Below are 27,721 nucleotides of genomic sequence, written 5' to 3'. Positions count from 1 at the left end.
AGAAGGCTGCCTGACCATTGAACAAGATTTTCAAAAGTGGGATTTTCAAAAGCATCCTCAGGCGGCTAATCCTGGTCCCTCCATGACCAGCAAAACCAGCTGGGCAGACCGGTTCAGCCCACGCCCAGGCATTCTTTTTCGGCTCTTGCTTACAAAATAGCACAAGGAACCACAGAGACACACACAGTAATCTTAAAAGATTTGGCAGGGACACTGCTTCCCAAAATACAACTTTCCTTCTCTGACAGGCCAAATTCAAGAATCTAGGCAACTTGGCTGAGCAATCTACAGATACATCCAGTTCAGAGTTCTGTTCCTAGTCCAGTTCCCTGCAAATTTTCAAGCACAGCACGAAGGCTGAATTGGCTCCTTCCCCATTCCTGGTTTCCAGGATTTTGGTTATTCAGTGATAGATTGCGCTTACTCTTGGAAGTTCCATTTAAAATTAACTATAGGTAGTCCTTGACTTACACCCATTTGTTTAGGGACCGTTCAAAATTACAACGGCACTGAAAAAGATGACTTATGACCAGTCCTCGCACTTACAACCGTTGCAGCATCGCCAAGGTTCACAGGATTTAAATTTGGGCACTTGGAAACTTAGCTTGAATTTAATGATGGTTGAAGCGTCCCAGGATCATGAGAAAATCACTATTTGCACATCCTTCCCACAAGAAAAGTCAATGGGAGAAGCCGGGTTCGTTTAATAATCGCATGGTTCACTTAACAATTGCAGTGATTTGCTTACCAGTCGTGGAAAGGAAGGTTGTAAAATTAAGTTAGTGCCACTAACTTAACCATCGCTTTGCTTAATGATGGAAATTCTGGTCCCAATTCTGGTCATAAGTTGAGGACTTCCTATAATAGGCAACTCAAACCCTGAGAAACTGGAATCTCCTTGGAAGCCAGCTTTATCAGGCAGGGTCTATTACCATGATGGTGAACCTACAGCACGGGTGCCATAGGTGGCACGTGGAGCCATATCTGTGGGCACGCGAGCGTTGCCCTAGCTCAGCTCCAGCGCGCATCTGCGTTCCAGCCAGCTGATTTTTGAGCCTTCCGGTCCCACCGGAAGTCGGGAAACGGGTTGTTTCCGACCTCCGAAGGCCCTCCAGGAGTGTGGGGAAGGCTGTTTTTGCCCTCCCCAGCCTCCAAGAAAGCCTCTGGAGCCTCACGAGGGTGAAAAATGGGCCTACTGGGCCCACCATGTGCCAAAAGCAGGGTGAGTGGGTGTGTGTGTCACACGCGCATTGAATTTTGGGTGTGGGCATGCGCACGCGCGACCCCACTGTGCTCCCCCTGCTTTTGGCACATGACGGCAAAAAGGTTAGCCATTACTGGTCTATTACATCCCAGGACTCTTTAATGTTAAGTCAGCATTACAATATATTACATTACATGTGCAAACACGGAAAACATGTTCTGACTCGACACATGGTTGCTTAATCATGGCTTGCATCCCATTTTTTTTTTTAAAAAAAAAATCATCATTGCAATTTAATTTCCCGTCACTGCAAGGATGTATTTATTTACCTGATGCCAGTTGAGAGAGGAGGTGTTGATTTTCTTAATTGAACCAGGCTGTAGTTTGTTTATTAATCTGGAGAGTAAAAACACACAGCTTCAGTTAGATTTAATGCAGTTTTTAAACCCACCTGCCGTTATCACAGTGGGAATGAAAACCCTGTTTGCGCTAACGTCCGTAGAATGAATTCTTTCCAATGTATGCGCAAACTTAGAGAAGGCAATTTATGTTCCAAAATCCATTTCGCTCCCAAATTTTACAAGCAAGAATGAAGAAATGAAACGCACAAAAGTGACATTGTATAGGCCAACTACTTATTTTTTTTAAAAAAAGGACAGATAAGAAAAAGTAAAAGAAAAATGTGCACATTTGCAGAATGTGCTTCTGTACAACAAATAAATAAGTAAATTGGTGCAGCGATGGGATGAAGCCAAGCGAAAGCAGATGAGAGTGGAAAAAAAAAAAAGAAATGAAGCAACACCAGAAACAAAAACAAAACAAAATCATTAGGCTCTGTAAATTATTTTTGCATCATACGAAACATTAGGTCTTTCACCATCTCATAACCAAATGCCACACAACCCTTTAAGCATTCCAGGCCTCACCCTGTCTCCATAAATCATTTCTGGAGCTCACTGGCTCTTCCTAAAAAGAATATAACTTCTTATAACACATCCTGGACAGGGGTGAAATCTACTTACCTTCCTTATGTCAGCACTTCAACCTGCATTTACTCTAGTGCTGACATAAGAAGGAGAAGAGGGGGCAGCTGGCAAGAGGACGCTTGACTTCTCACCTACTTATTTTCCCTGAAGATAATATCCCTAGGAGATGAGATGGGAGCTTAAGTAGTAGATATGGGGAGAGTGATTTGGAAGAAGGCCAATGAGATGCAGAGAATTGGGGAACGGAAAGGGAAGGTTTGGGGTCAGGAAGTCAGAGTTGGCTACGCCACGATCGGGGACAGGTTGTCATGCTTAATAAAATGAAAGATTTCTTCAAAGACTATCTGTTTGGAAATGCAATTTATTTTATTTGGGACGACATCGAAACCTGACACCTTACAGTTTGGAAGTGCACGCGCCACGCACGCTTGCTTCACTCATGTCACATGCACACGCAGACTCTCTGTGCATGCGCAAAATCTTCTGCACATGCGCAGAGGGTAAAAAACACATTACTTCCTGGTTAAAGCCAGGAAGTAACGACACCCAGGCGGTGGGTGGAGCCTCACACCGCCATTGCTACCGGTTCTCCAAACCATCTGCCACAATCACTCCCGGATCACCTGATCCAGTCCGAACCAGGAGCATTTCACCCCTGATCCTGGAAGAGGTTATGGAATAAGAGCAGGAACGATGCTTCAAGGTACAAGTTTCTCTTCATCGGCCTACTTACTCGCAAAGTATGACGCCGTCTTTCAGCCCCTTCTGGAAATCGGGGCCAATCTGCCTCCCGGTGAGGTTTTCTATCCATACCCGTAACTCTGCTTCCTTCTGTGGATCATATTTCTGGGCAAGCTGAAAAGAGAAACAGATCCAGTTTGAAAAGAAAGCTTTATGCATGAAGCTGGGAATGTGTTACAGGTAATCCTCAACTTACGACCACAATGGAGCGCCAATATTTCTGTTGTTAAGCAAGACAGTTGTTAAATGAGTTTTGCCCCCATTTTACGACTTCTCTTGCCGCCGTTGCTAAAAGATTCACTACAATTGTTAAGTCAACCACACAACTGTTAAAACGAATCTGGCTTCCCCACTGACTTTGCTCGTCAGATGGTCACAAAAGGTGATCACGTGACCCCAGGACATGGCATCCATCTTAAATATGAGCCAGTTGCCAAGAATTTGAATTTTGATCATGTGACCATGTGGCTGCTGCAATGGTCTTAAATATGAAAAACTGTCATGATTGTAACTTTGAACGGTCACTATACGAATTGTTGTAAGTCAAGGACTACCTGTATTCATCTTGATTACTTGTCGAGCTATGGATGGCAACAGGGGTGGGATCCTACCGGTTTAACAACTGGTTCGCTGAGTGTGCATGCGCCAGACACACACTGCATGCGCAGCTTGTAAAAACATTGAAGTTCCATTTTGCTGAGAGCAAGGAAAACAGCTGAGGAGCAGCAATCCACTCTGCCGCCCAGATCAGCTGGGCTTCAGAAGCAGTAATAGAGGTGAGTATAACACAGGGGCGGGTGGCCAGGCCCACTTCAAAGAAAGAGAGAACAGGTTCGCTCATGGCTGAAAGTCAGAGCTAACGGTTCGCCCAAACCGGTCTGAACCGGTAGAATCCCACCACTGGATGGCAAGGATAGTGGGATTAGGAAGAAGAAGAATCAACTGAGAAGATTCATACCACCTGAGAGGAAGGAATGAGAGTCATCTTGGCTTATGACCAGTCACTTAACGTCTATTCAAAGTTATGCCTCCCCAGGTGAATCTATGACCCAGATTCAAAGTTCCGATGACTCCCCCCCTTGCAGTCATGTGATTTGAGTTTTGGATGTTGGCAACTGGCCTACATTTACTGTTGTTTGCATCATCCTAGTGACCTCAATTCATGCGGGGGTTTTTTTTTGCCAGAAACCAGCATTTATTTCAGACAATGGATTAGCTTAACAACCGCTTTTTGTTTAACAACCACAGAGTTTGCTTAATGACTGCCGCAAAAAAGATTGTAAAATTGGGCTTGGTCATATGGTTGCTGTCTTAGCAACCAGCACAACTTTTGAGTGTAATTCCGGGCTCAATTATGGTCGTTAAGTCGAGGAACACTTGTAGATGGGGCTTTACATCAGAAGATTTTAAAATAATTTGCATGAGGATATATGAATGTCAGGTACTAAACAGTGTGCACAATTCAATTAGGGTGAAAGGGTTCCTGATTTATAGTAATTCAGAAGCAGATCTATATTTATATATGAAGACTATTCCAGTGTAAATTGGATTCATCAATTGCAACTGCTAAACCCAAATATGCAATTGGAACTCTCTTAGTAGACTGTAGGAATGCTATAGGTGTAATATACCTTAATCTGACAAAGTATTCCATGATATTTTGATTGGTGCAGATGTGGTCTGGTTAGATATATATAGCTCACTCATACACTATTCAAAGAGTACAAATCAATAATTCCTTACCAAATTGGAAGGAGGAACTGAGTGCAACCTGGACCCTATATGCTTCAAAATCTTCATTAATTACAGTACTTGGATGAAGAAGTGAAGGAATTCAAGTCTTATCAAATTTGTAGGTTACACAAAATTAGATGGCATAACAAGTACCCTAAAACAGAGGTCCTCAACCCCTGGTCCATGGCATGCCAGCAGCCACACAAACAAGCGAAGCCCCATCCACGGGATGCAGGTAGCATATAAACCACCACCCCTCCGATCCACGGAAAAACCTTTGTCCACGGAATCAGTCCCTGGTGCCCAAAAGGTTGGGGGTCCCTGCCTTAGAAGTTAAATCAAGGAGAAAAATCTATCTATGTTGTCACTAAGAATCAACAGAGACTGGAAGGCATACAATCAATGAATCAATAGAAGCTGAAAGTAAAATTCAAAAGTATCGACGGAAGAGAATATTTGTAGCTCAGAATTGAATTGTGGAGCCCTTGATGCTCCCTGAACTGGGCTGTTTTCTTCCAGATGTTTCATCACCCAAAACTAGGTAACATCATCAGTGCTAGGATGATGATGTTTCATTCATTCATTGGCATCCTTCAGTCTCAAGAGACTATGGTATCGTGCTCTGGAAAGAGGTCCTAAAACAGCATCTAGTGTGACTAAAAAGGCCAATTTGAGAGTGGCAATCCCTTCCACACTGAGGGCAGATACATTCTGTCCCCTGCCCAGCCCCCAGATTTCGCTGGTTACGGGACTGCCTCTTTGCCTCAGCCTGCCGAACAAGTGTCTCTTCGAATTGGAGAAGGCCATCTTGGAGGCCATCTTTAGCCTCCAAGCTGAACGATCGGAGGTCAAGGTTTCCCAGTTGTTAATGTCCATTCTTAGGGCCTTTAGGTCCCTCTTGCAGATACCCTTATATCGCAGCTGTGGTCTCCCTCTGAGGTGCTTTCCCTGCACTAATTCCTCATACAGGAGATTTTTCAGAATCTAACCCTCAGCCATTCTCACAACATGCCCCAGCCAGCGTAGACGTCGCTGTTTCAATAGTGTATACATGCTAGAAATTCCAGCACGTTCCAAGACTGCACTATTTGGAACTTTGTCCTGCCAGGTGATGCCAAGAATTTGTCAGAGACAGCGCATATTTTATTCATTTTATTTATTTTATCTTGAATTTATATACCGCACCTTCTCCCGAGGGACTCAGGGCGGTGTACAGCCAGATAAAAACATACAATATAAACATTAAAAACAGTTAAAAGGATATATATTAATTTGGCCCCAATTTAAGATAACAGACCAATTAAAAATTAAAAAATATTAAAAAAATATGTTAAACCAGCCCGGCTTGCTGAAAAAAGAAAGTTTTAAGGGCACGGCGGAAGGCACCGAGGTCTTGGATCCTCCTTATCTCCGGGGGCAGCTGATTCCAGAGGGTAGGTGCCCCCACAGAGAAGGCCCTCCCCCTGGGGGTCTGAATATGAAAGGTGTTCAACTTTCTCTCCTGCCGTGCATAGAGAGTCCAAGACTCACTGCAGTACAAGAGTGTGCTCAGGACGCAGGCTCTATAGACCTGGATCTTCGTATGTTCCGTCAACTTCTTATTAAGCCATACTCTCTTTGTAAGTCTGGAAAATGTGGTGGCCGCTTTACCAATACATTTATTCAGCTCAGTATCTAAAGAGAGTTACCTAGTTTGGATAATTGATGTTACCTAGTTTGGGTAATGAAACACCTGCAAGTAAACCAACCAAGCTCAGAGAGTACCAAGGGCCCCACAAAACAATAGTAGGTTCAAAACTAAGATGCTATAGTTGTTTTTGGGAAGACTGGATGGAGCCTGGATAGGGAACGGCTACATCAAGTTAAGTTTTATCTACTGTATACTTAGGACTTGTTTTTAAGCAGCAGGTTGCTGGCTCCTACATTTTAAGAGGAGTTATTTAAGGGCTATATAGCCAGTGCCAACACAGTAAGGCAGCTCACCAACCAAAATTACTCAGAGTCTCCAAGGGTGAAATGCTCCCAGTTCAGACCAGATCGCCTGATCTGGTAGTGATGGAGGCAGGTGGTTCGGAGAACCGGTAGCAAAAATCCCTGCATCACCACCCCCATGTCCAGCTGAGCCGCGCAATCATCAGAGGCTTTTTTTTTTACTTTTAAAAGCATTTTTTTTAAAAATGCTTTTAAAAGTTAAAAAAAAATCCTCTGGTGATCGCGCGGCTCAGCTGGGATCATCAGAGCCTTTTAAAAGCATTTTTTCTACAACCTCTTCGCCCAAAGAGGTTGTAGAAAAAATGCTTTTAAAAGTAAAAAAAAAAAAAATGGCCATACCCACCCAATCACATTACACCGCCCCCCCACCAAGCCACACCCACAGAACCGGTAGTAACAAATTTTACATTTCACCACTGGGGGTCTCTAATTCCAATCATAAAGGTATATAAGCAAAAGAGCCCAAATGATCACATATGCTACAGAACTGTAGGGATATATAAATGCCTCCTTCATAGAATTTTTCTGAAATATATCTTGGGGGTGGATTAGTCTACCCCAGCTGCATCATTAAGGACAGAGCTGAGTATACCTTGTACACAAAGCAATTTAGTAATTATTCAATTACTGGCTGAAGATCCTATCTATGGACCCAGATAGATTACCCAAGCTGTGCTTTGAAGAGCCGTTGCATAACACGCTTCCTGGCACTGTGGCCGCCCAACTTTCAAATGTCATCTCACAATGTGGATTCTCCATCCAGTTCACGGTCCAATCAGATCTAAAGGCCAAGGAAGCTTTCAAACAAAGCCTCATTGATGTGGCTGCCCAAGATGATAGTGCGGCACTTAATTATGCCAAGTCCTTGAAGTGTCTGACTGGACCGAGAAAGCAGCTCCCCGGTTAGAAAAATATTTAACAACCGATACGCCTCAACATCTCAGAAGTTCTTTCTCCAGAGCTCCTTTCAAACAACTAGACTCCACGGTAAGACCCGGGACGCAGTGTTGTGTTGCCCCTGGTTCGCACCGGTTCTATAGAACCGGTAGTAAAATCGGTGGGAGGCTCCGCCCACCGACCTCGACGTCATTAGAACGCTTCTGCGCATGCGCAGAAGAGCACATGAGCGAGCGAAGCAAGTGCGTGCGCGGCCCCATTGCGAACCGGTAGTAAAGGTAAGTAGAACCCACCCCTGCATAGGAGGTTTCATGGAGTCCCATTTGAAGAAAGACTGTGCATTTGTGAAGCACCAGCTATTCAAGACATTGGACTGCAAACTCTGCTCCACAGAAAAGGATTATTAGATTAAAAACTGGGGCAGACGCGAGAAATCTTACGTTTTGTAGGGAATGAAGCTGCCTATAGTAAGACTCCACTCTTTATATCAAAGGCCATTTTGAAGAGGATTTGGAACAGATTGAGGTTAATCGTACGGATGACAACTTACTATGAATATGTTGTATTTGTTTGCACCTGTCTTATATTTTTTTTGAACCCTGAAATAAGTGCTTGGCCTTGTTGCCATGCGCTCCAAAGCCCGATTGGGCTTATTATCAGGGGATGTCTTATTTGGGGGGAAACAGGGTATTAGTTTTCTAGTTTTGATATGGTTAAATAATTAAATCAATAAAAATTCCATTCCATTCCATTCCAAAACAATAACCGTCTATGAACATGGGCCAAAAATAACAGAATGTAGTTTTAAAGATATTGTTCTGCCCCAGCTATGGACCCCAAAGAACGCAGCACACACAAACTCTATACAAAGCTTATTTTACTCAAATAACTTAGTCTTTATCAACCAAAAGCTGTTAATAAACTGTCTTAACAGAATACCAGAATTCTAAAAAAAGGTAATCACAGTCTTACTAGAGGTGGCAGAAAGCCCAGAAACAATTTTGCAGAGAATCCAGACGCGAAGGAGATTGAACTAAAGTTGTTCCCTACAGCTTGCTGCAAGCAGCGTTCCTCCTTAAATAGGCTAAGGGAGTAGCCAATTAGCCCCAAGCCTTACTCTCGAGGAGACCTCCTCCTGAGGAGCCACTCCTGCCTTTTGGCAGCTCTGCGTGCCCGTGCACTGAGAAGAGGCTCCTCCTCTTCGTCCTCTTCACTTAAAGGAGCTTCTGGAGGTTCTGAAGGCCCTGGCTGAATCCCTGCCTCTGGCACCACATCTTCTCCAGCCTCCTCACTGTCCGACTCGAGTGCCAGCTGCACAGGCTGCTGGCGCAGCACACCAGCCTCCTCGTTGTCGGAATCAGCTACAATCTGCACAGGCCGCTGACGGGCCACAACAGATATGAATTCAAGGTTGTTCATGCAGAAAACAGAACTCAAAACAAAAGTGTAGGATAGGATAAAAATCTCTGAACAGCAATTCAATTCAATTCCACCAGTTTATTGAAGTACAAATAGTCCTCAACTTACAACCCATTCATTTAGTGACTGTCAAAGTTATAACGGCATTGAAAAAAGTAACTTTTGACCTTTTTTCACACTTGCGACTCTTGCAGCATCTCCATGATCACGTAATCAAAATTTGAAGGCTTGACCACTGACGTGTATTTATGATGGCTGTGGTATCCCAGGATCATGTGATCACTTGTTGTACTCTTTTGACAAGCAAAGTCAACGGGAAAAGCCAGATTCACTTAACAACCGTGTCACTAACTTAAGAACTGCAGTAATTCACATAACAACAGTGACAAGAAAGGTTGTTAAAATGGGGCAAAAGAATACTTAACAACTGTCATGCTTAGCAACAGAGGTTTTGAGCTCAATTGTGGTCATAAGTCAAGGACTACTCGAATTGTGTTGAGTTCTAAGCACCATCCTTTAAGAAATTCGGAGAAAGTGGAATAGGATAAGAGATGGGCAAGAATAATCAGGATACTAGAAGTAGGTTCTATGATGCAACGGCTGTAAATATGAAGACAGACTGAAAGGAACTGGGAGTGTTTAGCCTTAAAGAGAAAAGTCTAAAGGAGGATATGGCAGTTTCCTGAAATGAAGACACAGAAGGAGGGTAAGATTTATTCTCCAAAGTTCTTTTTTTAATTAGATTTTTATTAGTTTATCAAAGTATAAAATACAAAGAAAAAAAAGTAGTAGAAAACTAAGAAAAGGGGGAGGGAAAAGAGATATAATACAAAGGGAAAAAAGGAAAGCAAAAGGCACCAATTTCCAACTCTATTTAGCACAATAGAAGATAACAATATTATACCCACAACTTTTTGCTTTTACGCAACAGTATGTGTACAAGCCCATTTCTATAACAACAAGCCTATTCTCCAAAGTTCTAAATGCAGAATACAGAATAATAAAATCAGGAAGACAGGGTCTACATGTAGTCCTCACTTAATGACCCATCACTTAGCAACCACTCAAAGCTACGACAGACCTCCGCAGAGCTTTTTATGACCCATTTTCAAAATTCCAACAGCCACATGCATGTGCGGAGAGGGAGGGAGGGAGGGGGAGAGAGAGAGTGAAAGAGAGGGAGAGGATTACATTTTGGGTGCTTGGCAACTGACTTGATTCATGGTCATTTGCAGCATATTGCAGTCTGGCAACCATGGTTTTCGGTGGGTTTTGCCGGGAAAAAAATGCCCATTGGGTATAATGGGTGTGTTTGATGACCATAGTGTTCACTTAACTGCGCTAAAAAAGGTCAGAAATTGGGTGTGGTCAAATGGTGACCTGCTTAATGACCACCATGACTTAACAATCATAATTTCGGACTCAATTAGGTCCTAAGTCAAAGACTACCTGTCATAGAATCTCAGAAAACCTGCCTAAGTATAATAGCAGTGGAATATTTTAAAATTAAAGAAAAGTCATCTGTTGGAGATGCCTCAATCTGGATGCCTGGACTAATGAGTAAGACTCTATGGCCATGAAATTGCCTTCCAACTCTCGGATTTTCCTTTCTGATATGAGCACAAAACCGAGTTCATTCTTTTCCACTCTTTTAAGTATAAAACAGAATGAATGTGAGACAATGGCCAAGTTTATACAATATCCAAAGCCATTGTGTGGTTATTTGGATTTTATTCGTTGAGCCGATTTATCTCTCTGCTGCCAGGAGCTGAAGACATCATGTCCAACATTTACTCTTAATATTCCTCACAACAACAACAATACTGCGGGAGAATTTAAGTTGCGAGACAGTGATTCAAGAGAGATCCAACTTAGAATTAAGAAGAAATTTCCTAACAGTTCGTGAACAATTTATCAGTGGAAGGACTTTTGTGGGTGCTCCAACATTGGAGTTTTCAAGAAGAGATTGGACAACCATTGTCTGGAGTGGTATAGGGTCTCCTGTTTGATCAGGGAGTTGGACTAAAAGGCCCTCTAAGGTCCCTTCAAACCAGGGGTGGGTTCTAAATTTTTTTACTACTGGTTCTGTGGGCGTGGCTTATTTTGTGGGCATGGCTTGATAGTCACGTGGCAATTCTTTAGGATTTAGCAGAGGTACTGGTCTACCAGGCTTTTAACTGCTTGCAGAGCTGTACCAGTCTACTCATTTGTTTTTGGAGGCACCAGTCTACCACCACACTGCCTTTTAACACTGATCAGCTGTAGGGCGGCCCCTTTGAAGCCCCACAGCAAGAGTTTAAACAGTTTTTTTCCTTCTAGCCGATCAGCTGGGACTCGGGAGGCAGCAATAGATTGGGGGTGGGGCCAAATAAAAGGTAAGAATAATGCGGGGGGGGCAGCTCCCCAACAAAGAGAACCTGTTCGGTGACATCATATTGTCACCGCTATCGGCTCGGCCGAACCGGGAGGAACCCGTCACTGCTTCAAACCCTACTAGTCTATGTTCTATTATTGGGCCCTTGACACTCTCTGAGCTCCCAAATCTGAAGGTGAACTAGCTAATCTTGTCACAGTGCTTTGTGAACTATGATCGATGTTTAGTATCTTCTTAAATTGTGGTTTCTTGAACAAACTGTATACCCCAGGCTCAAACTGAAGCACTGAACATAAAACATTTCCATACCAATCCCTTTCAAAACAACATCCAACACAGGAACTAGATTTACACATCACATTAAGCCATAAACCACAGTTTACAAACTTTTAACAGCTGGATTCACCCTGCACACTAAATCAAAACCAAACATGCCATATTGTGGGTTTACACGCTGTGCACAGTAGGTCTTCAGCTACACAATCAAGCTTTTAGTTATTTTAGCCATCCCGTTCATTAAACAAGATACTAAGTGAGTGGCATTCCATTCACGTTGCTTTAATTACTGCAGATGCTTATTATATATCCTTAGTTTCATCTCTATTGTTAACTGTCTTTGGAAAAATTGAAGAGGAAAACAAAAATGCTGCAATCACAGAATAACTTGGGATCTGGTGAGAAAGCCGACTTCAACTCAGGAAAGTATCATCACCTCTCAAATATTCTCCATCGGTTCTAACGCAAACCCCTGGAGCAACAAGGGCAGACTGGCGCTCCAGAAGGCTGGCAGGTTTCAACACCCAAGCTGATTTCCTGCTGACAGGACAAATACACCAGGGGTGTGTCAATTGGCTTAGTCCGATACCGCTTCTCCTTCTTCCTGGTTCCCGACGCAGAGACAGAAAGAAGAAGCTGTAAGTGCAGCCTTTGGCGCGAAGATTAACCAGAACTATCTCCGGCTTTAGAAAGTCTTTCCAACTTGGTTCAAAGCAAGAAATAGTAACTACTAATTATCGGTTTGCATTTTGTGCAGACTCAACTGGGCGTGCACTGGGCCATCTCTAGCTTTATAGCTCTCAAGAGGATGGCATCAAATACACTGGCTCAGCTCCATGCTGGTTTTAGCCTTAACAGGATTTGCTTGAGACTTAACTGGGTGAATATTAGCCATGGCTGTTTGTAAATAAGAAAATTAGTTCTCAGCAAATGATAGTTTAGCCTGATACTTGAACCAAGTCAGTAAGATAAACCAAAGTTTCTCAACCGTGGCAACTTTTAAGATGTGTGGACTTTAACTTCCAAAATTCCTCAGCCAACATGTTCTAGGACCGTGATGGCAAACCTGTGGCATGTGTGCCAGAGGTGGCACACAGCGCCCTCTCTGACGGCACGCAAGCTGTCGCCACAGTTCAGTTCCATGCGCATGCCTCCTGCTGGCCAGCTGGTCTTCAGGTCTCTGCCGTGCATGCGCAGGGGGTGGGATGTGTGTGGGGGGGGGCACGCACATGCGTGGGGGCAGGGCACATGCAGGGGCTGCGTGCGCATGCGGGGAGCAGGCTGCATACACGGGGGCTGCACGCGCATTGCATTTTAGGGGTTTGGGCGCACACACGCGCATTCGCGCACTCGGTCCAGAAAAGCTTAGCCATCTCTGTTCTAGGTGAAATCCACACATCTTAAAGTTGTTAAGATTGCAAAGCACTGGACTAAAGCATTTAGTATTAGTCTCTCTCTCTCCCTCTCTCTTTCTCTCTCTCTCTGTGTACATACATTATTTATATGTGTGTATGTATATACATATACACACATATACCTATAAACCCAGTCACTCTTTTATCCCAGGCATGCAATCTTTTATATCCTACAAATTATATACAAATATGATATCAGTTGCCATTAATGCACTACCATTACCTTCTTAGTGACACAGGAGAGCAATTATCATTCAATTCATTTTCTCTGTTGCAGCCTCTTGCCAAACATGGCAATTTCCAGATGTGTTAGGATCCTAGAATTCCCAACCAGCATCGTGTCTGTCCAAGATGACAACTACAGTCCGTATTTATCCAGAGGGCACCACACAGCTTCTGACACTTTTTAAGTATTATCCTAGCAACAAGAAAGCCAATGATCTTCCACAGGTTGGAATAGGTTCTGCTACTGTTATTTCTCCTCTCAGAATTTACCACTTATAAAAAAAAGCCTGTTCCATAAAAATAAAGAGCTGGTTTGATGCAGTGGAAACTGGGAGACTATGAAGTTCTGCTTTGGATCTAAAAGCCAGCTGGGTGATTTTGGATCAGCCCAACTATCTCACAGGGTTGCTGTTGTAGGGAAAATAGGAGACAGGGAGTATTCTGTACAATGCCTTGAGAAATAATAATAAAGGCGGATAAGGATCTAATAATAATAATAATGATTTTGCAAATCAGAGTGAAATCAATCTAGGGAGAGTTTCAAAGATAATTAACGTCTTTTCCCAGAGTTAATTAGATTTAGGAAGTATATAACACAGCCAGCTTTTTGGGTGCTAAAATCGGGGTGTTTTGCTAGAATCCAATGTCTAACTATCAATTAAATGTAATTCTGACTTGTGTCTTGAAATATGTAGAAAGGAGCTAGATAGTAAATGAATGTTAGGGACTATTAAAGGCAAGCCGATATTAGGTACAATGATCCTGTTCTCCTTCACTGAATTGTGTTCAAGCACATCTGTCTGGGAATTTCTATTTGAATTCCTCTGTTGAGTAAAGCATTGGATTCCATGCACTAAATATTTCCTAATATTAGTACTCTACATAGTTAAGAATATTTAGATTTAAGGCTCTAGAACCACCTTATCTAAACATTACAACCTTATTACAATCTAATGAGCCTCAAGTGAAAGCTTTAGTGATTCTTCTTTCAAGTATGTGGAGAGTTATTCAATTTTCTCTTCTTAAATCAAATGTACCAGAGAGATCTGGAGTTGAAGAACTGCTGGAAAGCATCTTACTCAGCCTCCTGTTCAGTTTAAGTAACTTACACATCCAGGTTAAATATATTCAGCAGCTAAGAGGCAACGGCAGGATATGCAATTCACACATGGCTGCAACCATTACCAACATCTTGGTCTATATATTGACATGGCTTTCTAGTATTTCTCTTGAAATTCTGGTTCCCACGAAATCTTTTAACATTAGTGACATGTCCAAAAATTTCCAAATGACTAAAAGAAAAAAGGAGACAAACATGCCTGCCAAGAATGAAGAACAAGCTCTTAGCTCTGTTAGACTTTAGCAAAAAAAAAAAAAAAAAGCCTTTGGCATACAGTATATCGTAGCTCAAAATCTCAGGGAAATTTGTTTACGTGGTGCTACTAAGCGTTTTGCTACAAATTGTTCAGAGTTATGATGAAAGGAAATGCTGTTTGCTCATTGTGTTTGAGCTATACGTGATAAAAGGCTAAATAAGACAACCTTTTATGTATAACCTTAAAGGACAAAAGTGTGCTTGCTAAGTACGCATTCTTTCACAAGCAGTCAGCAACTAAAAGGAAACCACAACACAAAACAAGCCAGTCTGAAATAGCTACTCTTCTATTTGGAGTCTTTCTCCCTCCATATTTTAATCGCTAAATACTGTACAGTACGGCAGTTCGCTTCACAGATGTGAAGCTGCCATTTTAACCAACTGGATGGATTCGCAATGAAATGCTGAATCATGGTTTACCATCTATATAGTAGCAGGATGGACTTATGGCCTCACTTCTGCTACTATTGTTAAGTGAATTACCTATGGTTGTTAAGTGAAACTTCACATGACTGCAACTTGTGATTTTACTGCTGGCTTCTCCACAGATTGCATTTTTCAGAATCCAGCGGTGAAAGGCACAGATAGATAGTGACCATGGGACAATGCAGCGCTAACAGTCGTGAGGGAGAGGGCTGGTTGCAAAGTTACTTTTTCAGCACCATTGTAACTTTGAACGACCGCTAAAAAGGGCAGTTGCTAAGTGAGGATTAACAGTAACAGAGTTGGAAGGGACCTTGGAGGTCATCTAGTCCAACCCCTGTACAATTAAGTTTAATAATTTTAATTGTATTTTTTTAACTTTATTTATTGTTATTGTTTTTACTCTACGTGATGGTTGTGAGCCGCCCCGAGTCCTTTGGGAGAAGGGCGGCATATAAATTTTAATAAATAAATAAATAAATAAATAAATAACCCAATAGTCACTTTCTTAAATTTCTCTTCTTACCTCACCCACCCCTGTTGCTTTTATCCAAGGAGGGGGAGGGGGGAGTTAATTCTCCCGTTGTTTTAACACTTTTTTAAAAAATAGTCCTTGAAACTATAGAAGAAATAACTTTTTCTCCCACCTGAATTATAGGGCATTTAAAAAAAAAAAGTCATGTCTCTTCCTATGCAACACTGCCTTATATTTTCTACCCAACTGACTTGGGCGAGTTTGACACAACCCTGCTAGATTACTGCACCGTGGTTTAAGTAGGGCTGCCCTTGAAGACGTGGAAGCTGAAGTGTAGTCCAAAAGTATAGCAGTCTCTGCTGAGGAGGAAAACACTTCCAACACTGTGACTCTGCATTGAGGCTGCTGCACTGCTTTTACAATAGGCTTCCGTAATTCTAGGTGCTGTTTTTAACCTTCAAAGCCCAGATATCATGTCTCCCAACCAGAAATAACTCACTCTGTGTGCATTCCTCTCCAAAAGAGCTGATCCAGGTCCCCATCCCAAGTGAAGTTAAGAGAAGGGAGATTCAGAGCCCTATCTTCTTAGTAGCAGGCCCATTATGAACTCCCTTCTACCAAGGGGCAAGGCGAACTCTGACCTCCCTTGCATTTCCCAAAGCTGTGAAAATCACCTAGCTTTGCCAACTTGCTTGGGGCTCACAGAGCATGCAACCTTGGAGCCATCCACCTCCCATTTTAGGTAAAGCTAAAGGTTTCCCGTGTCCAGTTGTGTCCGACTTGGGGGGGCGGGGGTGCTGCTCATCTCCATTTCTTAGCCAAGGGAGGCAGCGTTGTCCGAAGACATTTCTGTAGTCATGTGGCTAGCAGGACTACAATGCAAGGCGCACAAAGTGCTGTTATCTTCCTACAGAAGTGTTACCTATTTGCATTCTTTCGAACTGCTGGGAGGGCAGGAGCTGAGGCAAGGACAGGAACTCAACCCCATCGTGCAGCGCTTAGGTCTCAAATCTGGGCTGGCAGCTTTCCAGCTGACAAGCTCAGCATCTTTCATCGCTGAGCCATCATGACACCCCTCTCACCGCTGTATTATTAATCTCATCCTTGTTTTAACTGCCTCCACCAGAATACAATATTAATATTTTTTTATATTTTAATTGTACGCCGCCCAGAGTGAATCTGTGAGTGAGCTATGTACGCTCGATATAGCTTGATGATTGGATGACTGATTGGATGGATGGGAGGGAGGGAGGGAGGGAGGGAGGTTGGACGGACAGACGGATGGACGGACAGACAGACAACTTTTGGGCAAAGACACAGACATGGGTAGTTTAGGTCACTTTTCGAATGCAAACATCTCCTTTTCTTCTGGGGCTGCCCTGAGCTATGAGAAGCAAAGATGGCCCAGAAATATTAAACAAACAACACCAAAGGCGTTAGCTAATTTGTTACTTAGTGCATGGTGCGAATCTAGATGATGCAGTATATGTGTAGCCCTAGCAATCCAGTATATGTGTATAAATGTATTCATGTATACATTTGATGCAGCTGCCCATCTCACAAAACTGTGACTCCAGGCGGCGAACAAGGATTGAAACCCAAAATAAAACATGCTATAAATAACAAGCAGAAACAAGAAATTAAACAAATTATTTATGTTAACTATTAATGTAATAGATTCACTATATGTGGTTTTATGTACTAAAGTTATTTTATTTTTCACCCAGTTTCAATTATGTTTTTTAATTATATCCCTTTTATACGGTTTTATCATTTGTAAACTGCCCAGAGTCACTTAGATAGTGAGATGGACAGTGTCTAAATCTGATTTAAATAAATAAACATACACGCAAGGCCTAAACATGTTCCACTTCAAGTTGCAGGACTAGAATCCAACAGATCAGCCAATAGAGCTCACTTAATTTCCCAGCCCCAAAGCTTTAGGTAACAAGTAGTTTTTAATGCCTTACAAAAGGCTAAAAGAATTGGGGACATCAGAACTTCGAAGGGATATTGTGGAACCTCAAATTTGATAAACCATCTTTCCAGAGGCTTTTCCAGATTTGCTAGCTAACCAGGATCCATTTAATTGGGGCTGCTGAGAATTGAATCTTGGATTTCAAGAATTCAGAACATGTCCACAATCCCTGGAATGTGGGTCTTTCTTCTTCCTCTACAAGGAAGGAATTCACTCTTATTGTGTTTTACTAAACTACTGGCACCGTTCTCACCCATTTTTAAATACACACATCTCATTTACCTTCTGAAAAAATTATCAGCAATTATGCCTCGAAGTTAAAAAAAAAAAAAAAAGCATTTACACCAGTGTTTTTCAAACTTGCCAATTTTAAGGTGAGTGGACTTCAATGCCCAGAATTCTCCAGCCGGCATGGGGAATCTGGAAGTTGAAGTCCGCGCATCTTAAAATGATCAAGAAATGATCAAGATCTTATTGATGGAAATTCTAGAAACAGCACTGCCCTATACCAGGACTCTCCAAACCTAGCAACTTTAAGACTTGTGGACTTCAATTCCCAGAATTCCTCAACCAGCATTGAATTGTGACTTATGGCCCTATATATTAATTAAAATAACAGTAACAGAGTTGGAAAGGACTTTAGAGGTCATCTAGTCCAACCCCCTGCTCACGCAGGAGACCTGTACTAGGGATTTGAACCACCAAACTGCCGACCTTTCTGATTGACAAGCTCAGTGTCTTAGTCACTGAGCCATAGTCCTCAATTTACGGCCATAATTCAGCCCAAAATTTCTCTTGCTAAATGAGACATTAATTAAGTGAGTTTTGCCCCATTTTACAACCTGCCTTGCCATAGATGTTAAATGAATCACTGCAGTTGTTCAGTTATCGACACGGTTATTAAGTGAATCCGGCTTCCCCTTGACTTTGTATGTCAGAAGGTTGCAAAAGCCATGACCCCTTGACACCGCAATCGTCATAAAGATAAGTCAGTTGCCAAGAATGTTACAACGGTCGTAAGTATGAAAAATGATCATAAGTCACTATTTTCAGTTCTGTTGTAACTTAAAATGGTCACTAAGCAAGCTGTCGTAAGTCAAGGACTTTCTGTTCTAGACATTGTCTAGTTCATTTTAAAACTTCATAGCATAACAGCAATCAACCAAATCATACATCACCTAAGTCTCATTAAGGTTCAGGGGGAAAACCCACAGATGTTTTGCCTTTAATCTGAAAAACTAAAATATGAAAAACTTGGGAATTTTGGTGATTATAGACTGGAGCAGATTAAAAACACCAGACTCTTTCCTGCCACCCATTTGGCCCAAAGACAAACACAGAACTAAGTTTTCTACTGTTTCTCTGAGAAAGAATCTATTACTTTTGAGTAAGAGAATGTTTAAACTTGGGGAAATGGAATTAAGTAAGAAGAAGGCAGGCTGTGGTTGATTAGAACAAATTTTAACAGTTAAGTTGGACAGTGGATGCATTCAAGCAGACAATGTTTTAAATTGGATTCTGGCATTGAACAAAGGATTGCATTGATCGACCAAACTATCTCCTTCCAACTTTCATAATTTTTGTCCTATTCCAGCAAGCTAATCTTTATAGATTTTGAAAGAGGGAAGGCAGAGAGCTTCTGTTAAATAAGTATTACTTTTCATCATTAGTTAATAGAATTAGCTGGAGCCAAGATTCACTTCTTTCTTATCTCGTCAAGCAATGAAATGTTATTTCTGCATTACAAGTATGAAGCTGAGCTCATTGGGATTTTCTGCTGGGAAGAGACCGCAGAATGAAGAAACAGGGTTATAGGAAACCATATGCAAGTTTCATTCTTCAGTTTCTCTCTTGGGGAAACGAACATCTGAAAGAGAGAGAGAGATCTCAACTTCCGAATTGGCATGCTCCTCTCCAAGCAGCTGGCCACTTTTGAAATAAAAATCTTTTTATAATGCATTCAGCATTTTCCCTCCTTCTCCTAAGCCACAAAAATATCACTTTTTGAAAGTGCAATTTTACATACAGTACTAGGTTGTCTAGTTTTTTTCCTATTTATATATATACTAGCTGAATACCAGTGCTCCCCTACGAAACTATGTGATTGGGCTTGATAAATCGACACTTACAGCTAGAAAATTAATGAGTAGTTACGATCAGCCTCTCCTCTCTCCTTCTCTCCCTCAGCCTTGCCCCACAGAAGCCTCCCCTATCCTATCCCCTTCTCTCCCTCAACCTTGCCCCACAGAAGCCTCTCCTGTCCTATCTCCTTCTCTCCCTCAGGCTTGCCTCACAGAAGCCTCCCCTATCCTATGCCCTTCTCTCCCTCAGGCTTGCCCCACAGAAGCCTCTCCTGTCCTATCTCCTTCTCTCTCTCAGGCTTGCCTCACAGAAGCCTCCCCTATCCTATGCCCTTCTCCCCCTCAGGCTTGCCCCACAGAAGCCTCTCCTGTCCTATCCCCTTCTCTCTCTCAGGCTTGCCCCACAGAAGCCTCCCCTATCCTATCCCCTTCTCTCCCTCAGGCTTGCCCCACAGAAGCCTCTCCTGTCCTATCCCCTTCTCTCTCTCAGGCTTGCCCCACAGAAGCCTCCCTTGTCCTATCCCCTTCTCTCCCTCAGGCTTGCCTCACAGAAGCCTCCCCTATCCTATGCCCTTCTCTCCCTCAGGCTTGCCCCACAGAAGCCTCTCCTGTCCTATCTCCTTCTCTCCCTCAGGCTTGCCCCACAGAAGCCTCTCCTGTCCTATCCCCTTCTCTCCCTCAGGCTTGCCTCACAGAAGCCTCCCCTATCCTATGCCCTTCTCTCCCTCAGGCTTGCCCCACAGAAGCCTCCCCTATCCTATCCCCTTCTCTCTCTCAGGCTTGCCTCACAGAAGCCTCCCCTATCCTATGCCCTTCTCTCTCTCAGGCTTGCCCCACAGAAGCCTCTCCTGTCCTATCCCCTTCTCTCCAGAGTTATTTTCAGGTCGGGAGAGTGAGTAGAACATCTAACTACAGAGCACGTTAATAATAATATAGGAAATACTAATGATCTGATGGTCATTTTGAAAAATCCTTTTTTAGCAAGCACCTAGAAGCCAAGAGGAACATACGTGCCAAATTTCAAGTTTGTAGGCTTTATGGTTCTGGAGATTTCGTGATTAATGCGTGCGTGGTTTTCGCTTTTATATATATAGATTTGCTACTACTTTTTAAAACAAAATACAGATTTTGAGCACAGCAAATTTCTATTACAGGAAACCAAAAGATTTTGGTCTTTTACAGAGATAGAATATACCAAAACATAGACAAGAATAAATAATTTAGTTTATGCTCCATGTTTTGAATTCTAGCTCCCATACAGGTAGATCTCAACATATAACCATTCATTTAGTAAGTTTTTGAAGGTATAATGATACTGGAAAAAAATGACTGATGACCGTTTTTCATGCAAACATTGCAGCATTCCCATGGTCACGTGATCAAAATTCGGACGCTTGGCAACTGGCATGCATTCAACCAGAGGGCAATTTAATTTGGATTCTGGTGTACATTGACTGTATGGCAGTGTTTCTCAACCTTGGTAGCTTGAAGATGGGTGGACTTCAACTCCCAGAATCCCCCAGCCAGCAGCGCTGGCTGGGGGATTCTGGGAGTTGAAGTCCACCCATCTTCAAGCTTCCAAGGTTGAGAAAACTGCTGTATGGGCTCCTTCTGACTGTGTAATTCCATATTTTTTGTCCTATTTGTCCAGCAAGCCAATCCATATAGATTCGGAGGAACTCGAGAAGAAGTGGAAAGTATAGGCCAAAGTGATCACAGGGGTAGTAGGAGTACTTGGGGCTCTCACCCCTAAGCTAGGAGAATGGCTCCAATAGACCAGCAAAATGGCACCTGAGCTCTCTCTCCAGAAAATAGCAATGCTACAAACAGCTAAAATCTTGCACTGAACCTTTGGCAGAGGACCCAAAACTCAGGAAGACACACACCACTAATAAGTGTGTTTTGTATACAGGTAGTCCTCGACTTACGACCACCACGGAGCCCAAAATTTCTGTTGTTAAGTGAATTTTGCCCCATTTTTGAGACTTTTCTTTGCCACCGTTGTTAAGTGAACCACTACAGTTGTTCAATTAGTAACACGGTTGGTTAAATGAGTCTGGCTTCCCCAATGACTTTGCTTGTCAGAATGTCGCAAAAGGTGATTTACATGACTCCGGGACACTGCATAAATATAAGCCAGTTGCCAAGCGTCCAAATTTTGAGTGCTGTTGTAACTTTGAATGGTCACTAAACGAAATGCTATAAGGCAAGTTCTACCTGTATATACAGTATTTTTCGGACTATAAGGCGCCCCAATATTTCAAAGAGGAAAACAAAAAAAAAAAAATTACATCCGGCTTTTGCCCTTCCCGGCCCCCAAAAGCACTACAGGCCTCCCAAACCCTCTGCGCATCCCGTTTTTGGGAAAAACAGGCCCGTTTTTGGCCTCCCAAACCCTCCACGCGTCACATTTTTGCCCTCCCCAGCTCCCAGGAGCACTCTGCAGGCCTCCCAAACCCTCTGCGCATCCCGTTTTTGCGAAAAACAGGCCCGTTTTTGGCCTCCCAAACCCTCCATGCATCACATTTTTGCCCTCCCCAGCTCCCAGGAGCACTCTGCAGGCCTCCCAAACCCTCTGCGCATCCCGTTTTTGTGAAAAACAGGCCCGTTTTTGGCCTCCCAAACCCTCCATGCGTCACATTTTTGCCCTCCCCAGCTCCCAGGAGCACTCTGCAGGCCTCCCAAACCCTCTGCGCATCCCATTTTTGTGAAAAACAGGCCCGTTTTTGGCCTCCCAAACCCTCCATGCATCACATTTTTGCCCTCCCCAGCTCCCAGGAGCACTCTGCAGGCCTCCCAAACCCTCTGCGCATCCCGTTTTTGTGAAAAACAGGCCTGTTTTTGGTGAAAATAGGATGCTCAGGGTGGGGTTTCAGGAGGCCAAAAATGGCTGTATTCGGTGTATAATACGCACCAACATTTCCACCCTCTTTTGGGGGGGGGGAAGGGTATCTTATACTCCGAAAAGTACAGTATGTACAAATTATTATGATGGAGTCTCCAGCTCACAACTTCTAGCTTCTCCTATGGTAGAAGTCACCAGCTCTACCCATCTATCTTTAACAGTTCCCCAGTTAACTGTTTAACCAAGTGGAACACAATGTCCATACAAATGAGCCGAGGCACAGAAAATTAAACCTGCGGGTATCTACCTTCCTTTGAGATGCTACCGTATCATTTGGATAAAAGGATGGAACTGGGATTGGTAATTGTTCTCCTTCTTTCCTTTGCATCACCTCTCAGCAGAACTGGAGCTATCTGGATTAAACAGAGCTTTTGGATCAGATTCTTGCTTCGGTCTCAGCCAAAATGTCTTTTTACCCAGTTGAAACTTCTTTATAATTTGGGCTTTTCCTTTCACATTCAAGCCTTCCAACAGCTGAGGGGGAAAAAAAGATTAGTGATCCCACGAGGGGATCAAAAATGTGCTCCTTACCCTTAGAGGTCAAGCAGAGGAAAACTCCCAACATCTCACAGACCCAAGAAGGGGTGGTTACAGAATGTTCCCAGGAGTGGCTGCTCCTGGTTTAATGCCAAGAATCAACAGAGGAAAACAAGTGGAAGCATCCAGTGGGTGAGAAGGAACAGGAAACACAACAAATGCAGAGCAAATTTCAGAAATAAGCCAGAAGTGAAGTTGATTCAAATTTCAGAACCTTCTCACCTCTTTTCAGAGACTAAGGTCATGCCCAGTGGTGAAATCCAAATTTTTTTACTACCAGTTCTGTGGGCATGGCTTGGTGGGCATAGCTTGGTAGGCGTGGCAGGGGAAGGATACTGCAAAATCTCCATTCCCACCCCACTCCAGGGGAAGGATATTGCTAAATCTCCATCCCCACTCCACTCTGGGGCCAGCCAGAGGTGGTATTTGCTGGTTCTCCAAACTACTCAAAATTTCCGCTACCCGTTCTCCGAACTGCTCAAACATTCTGCTACCGGTTCTCCAGAACCTGTCAGAACCTGCTGTATTTCACCCCTGGTCATGCCACACTTTACTAAGATCTTGGCCTAGTTACAGTAATTCCTTTTAAGATAGGTGCTATTCACAAGAGAGAAAAATGTGCTGAGATTTGATTTGGATATTTTTCCCCTCTGCAAAGGTGGCATTCATTCTCGATGGCATCTTCCAAATTGTAGATTTAGAATCCCTGTGGCTGACCTTGTTTTCTGTCTTTTACAGCCTGAAATTTCATTGACCCTTCCCCACATTAAAAAAAAAAACAAAACAGTGGTAAATATTCCTTCTTCTGGGGTTTAATTGAGACATGAGAAATTGGTAGATGCTGTAAAAGTCATTGTATGTGTATGGGAAGACAGCATAAGCCTACATATCTCTTGCTATCAAATAAATAAGTAATTGCAAAAACTCTTCCCTTCCCCCCCCCCCCACTTAATCTCTTCATTGTGAATCTTTACTGATTTGGGTGGAATTGCTTTTTCATCAAATTGAAAAAGAACAGCTAGATGGGTCTTCAAAAAACTAAGTAGGACCAGTCCTGTTTAGCGCTTGGGACAGGTGACCACTATGAAATCCCAGGTCCAGCAGGCTAGACTGGAAAGCTGGAGAAAAACAACACAGAAGGCAAAAACGGGGAGCCACGTCCATATTACTGCCAAGACAACAGCACAGGGATGGGCATGAAGTCACTAAGAGTTGATCTTAACTCAGAACTTTCACTGGGGAAAAAAGTCAGAACTTTTCGGCATAGCCCTAGGAGAAAAAAAAAATAAGTCGAGAGATACAGCCATTAACATTCTAATGACCAGTTTTAGATTGCATCCAACCTCACAGAAGAAACTCACCAGAAAGTTACTCTACATAAATTGGGAAATACTTTTTAGGTGCTTACCAAATCACTAAAAGTACAGGTAGTCTTCAATTTACGGCTTAGCCCAAAATTTCTGTTGCTAAGTGAGATGGTTGTTAAGTGAGCTGTGCCCCATTGTACCACCTTTCTTTGCCACATTTGTTAAGTGAATCGCTGCAGCTGTTAAATTAGTAACACGGTTGTCAGTTGAATCTGACTTCCCCATTGACTTTGCTTGTCAGGAGGTTGCAAAACATGGCATTAGGACACTGCAAACCCTCATAAATACGAGCCAGTTGCCAACCGTCAAGAATTTTGATCACGTGACCATGAAGATGTTACAACGGGTCGTAAGTGTAAAAACCGGTCGTAAATTGCTTTTTTCAGTGCCGTTGTAACTTCGAACGGTCACTAAACAAATTGTTTTAAGTCAAGGACTACTTGTAGTAAAATCTTGCTCATGCAGTGATAACTTTCATTGTTTCAAGATGATGAAACTTATTCATTTGTGAGAATTTACTGTTTCAGTCTCCTAGCTAAGGCTGCCTGGTTAATGGTATTTCTACAAATTGATACTCTCTTATGTCTCAGGCTCAGCTCTTTCCATCACCTCTCTAAGAACAAAGACACTCTGAATCTAGCACACAAAAACTATTAAGGCTTTGTTACGACCCACCAAACTAATGGTGCTACTTCCAAGAATAATTTGAACCCCCTCAATATTGTGGGTTCCTATTTATCTTAGCATTTTCCGTTTACTGTACATAAATCTATCCTTTGCAAAAGCCAGATTAAATACGTTTCCATCAGATGTGCTAATTAGTAAATGTCAAAACATTTCCATTTCTCAAATATATTGTCCCTCTAATGGCATTGACCTTGAAACTGTGGATCATATTTTATTGCATAAGTTTACAAACAAGTTTACAAATAAGTTTACTCTGCCAAAGTTTTTGGCAGAGTATTATCTGGCCTAATTTTAAACTCAAGGCCAGGAAAGATATTGCTGAAGAATGTTTTACTCTGAGTTAAAAAACCTAAAATTAAAGGGATAACAGCCACATGTTTAACTACAGCTATAAAAAACCTTTGCTAATAAATTAGCATATTTGAAATGATTTATGTAATATCTCTCTATGTATTTTATTTGTTAAACTGTGTTATCTTACATCAAACTTTTTAATAATATATGTACTTTGTTATTTGGGACTTTCAGCACTATAACTATAATTACAACAATAATAATGTGGCTGAACCCACTGAATATTGTGGTTTTTGCACAGATGAAGTAATACTGTACTATTAAAGAAACCAACAAAAGAGAAGGTACTTTGGGAAAGTAATGTGGCTCCAGTGCTAGTTTAAATGCTGAATTTTGGCAGAACAACAGATCTCAAGCACCTTGAATTTTGTAAAGAAATTGTTCTTTTCAATAAGGGTTATCCCAAGTCAATGTGATCAAAACATTTCAGGATGAAAAATACGGGAAAATTACAAAACCTGGGATTTTTGGGCATCTATGTATCTACGGTATCTATATAAATCTGTCTGTCAGTCAGTCATCTGTCCTTATAGAACCAATCTAACCAGCAACTTTGGGAGGCATGCAAAAATTGATTATGTGCCATCAAGTCATTTTTGATTCATAGCCACCTCACAAATTTTCTCTGTGCGGCTTGCAAAAAGAAATTAATAATAGCAAATATCTCAGCAATTTAAAAAGCCTCAAACAATAAAGGATGCAATCACAACAAAATAATAGAAGAAAACAAGAGGAAACAGATTTGTATCTTTATTTATTCTCGTAGGCATGCTGAAATAATTTTTTTGGGGGGGGGCTTCCTGAATGAAAGGAAAGTACATGGTCAATCATGGTGGGGGTGGGCGAAGAGCATGTTGCATAAGTGGAAAGGTATAAAAAGGTTTGTCTGCCATTCCAAGCTTCCTAGACCTGATGCTGGGAGGCATTTAGAAAAAGTCCTATTCACTGTTCAAATTGGATGGGCAGCCTTATGCTGGACAGGTGGTCCTGATGCTGCCAGCCAGGTGACACACAATGTAAGGCTTTGTAGATGATGATTTTGGCCTTGAAGCCAACTAATAAACCAGCATAGCAACAATAATACCAGTATACTGTTTTAATCACTAGAAAAACAGGATATAAATTGTTGCATGATAATCTCCATTCCACCAGCAAAAGAAAGCTCAGAATGTCGCCTCCTTTACCCTTCAATCACAGATTTCTGAAATCACACCCATCCTTCGAAGAATACAAGGTTGCCAACCAGGCTCTTATTACGGGTTTTTTTTTTTCGGGGCTCCCCACAACCCAGTGAGGTCGTTTGACCGAGAATAATTCAAGGCTGTCCATCTGATAAGCGATTTTGTGGCTACCCCTCCTTTTCCACTCCCTACTTCGCTCCGCTTTCGTTGTCGGCAGAAGCCACCCAAGAACAAGAGTCCCAACATTCTGAAACAGAATGTTCCCAAGTTCCCCGACGGAACGTTTCCACGTTCAAGATTCCAACTTAGAAAGTGGAAAGAAGGCGCCTCTTTTAAGCTCACTTTGAACCGTAGCCGACGCCCCCAAAATGTACGTTCAAGCACCAGCAAGGGAATTCCAGGGACCCCCCCCCTTTTTTTTTGCTCCTTTGGGGCTGAGGCGGCTCAACTCAGAGGCAGCTTCTTAATTCCCCTGAGCCCCCCTTTTCCCCTTTTTCCTGGGAAGTGTGCGCCCCCCCCACCGCCTTCTCTCAGGGCGCGGCGCCACACCTTCGCCAGGGCGCACGGAGAAGCGCGCCTCTCCAAAGCCGTCGCCGTGCGCTCAAAAGGCGCACCTGGCCGCGGCGGCACCCTCCCGGCCACCAATTCCTCACCCGATTTCTGACTTCCGCAGACAAGCCGTAGCTGGGGCCCTTGTTGAATTGGTTGCTGCTCATCCTCTTCCGGAACAGGACGGAATCTCCAACGAAGGCGAGACGCGCTCAAGACCGTCTCAGCGGGCCGCCACTTTCAGCGCCTCCTTCTTCTTACCCGAAGTTTTGGGGCCAAGAGAGCGCCGCCTCCCTCTTACTGATTGGCCAGGAGTTGAAATAGCCTTATAAGGGCACAAAGAGCCGAATTCCTGAAGGATGGGGAGTTTCCTGTGTGGGTCTTTTTCCAGAAACCCCAAGTGTCCTGGGCATCCCCCCCCCCCACAATCTCAATTAAATCCAAGTGGTCAAGGCAGTTCTCCTTCCCCTCCCGTCGGTTACCCGGTTTGGCCGCTTTTTCAACAGATGGGACGACAGGCAGAGATTCAACAGGTTTCTTTCAGTA

The 27,721-nt window shown here is 42.8% G+C and overlaps 1 protein-coding gene across 1 annotated transcript in view; it reads right to left on the bottom strand.

Annotated features, from left to right (window-relative positions):
- The window catches only part of CNN2 (calponin 2), a 38,519-nt gene extending 11,133 nt beyond the window's left edge, over nucleotides 1-27,386 (bottom strand). Inside the window, exons 1-3 of the mRNA XM_070931776.1 lie at nucleotides 27,280-27,386; nucleotides 2,924-3,045; nucleotides 1,534-1,600 (exon numbers count right to left, since the gene is read on the bottom strand). Of these exons, the coding sequence (XP_070787877.1) occupies nucleotides 1,534-1,600; nucleotides 2,924-3,045; nucleotides 27,280-27,342 (252 nt within the window). The 5' untranslated portion in view covers nucleotides 27,343-27,386. The remainder of the gene's footprint in view (nucleotides 1-1,533; nucleotides 1,601-2,923; nucleotides 3,046-27,279) is intronic.
- Between the last annotated feature and the right edge of the window lie 335 nt (nucleotides 27,387-27,721).

This window comes from Pituophis catenifer, unplaced genomic scaffold (genome assembly GCF_029215685.1).
Source record: "Pituophis catenifer annectens isolate HBS135680 unplaced genomic scaffold, rPitCat1.0.hap2 SCAF_1, whole genome shotgun sequence".
Classification (NCBI taxonomy): domain Eukaryota; kingdom Metazoa; phylum Chordata; class Lepidosauria; order Squamata; family Colubridae; genus Pituophis; species Pituophis catenifer.
The sequence above is the reverse complement of the archived record's forward strand: the minus strand, read 5'-3'. Positions and strand labels throughout refer to the sequence as shown.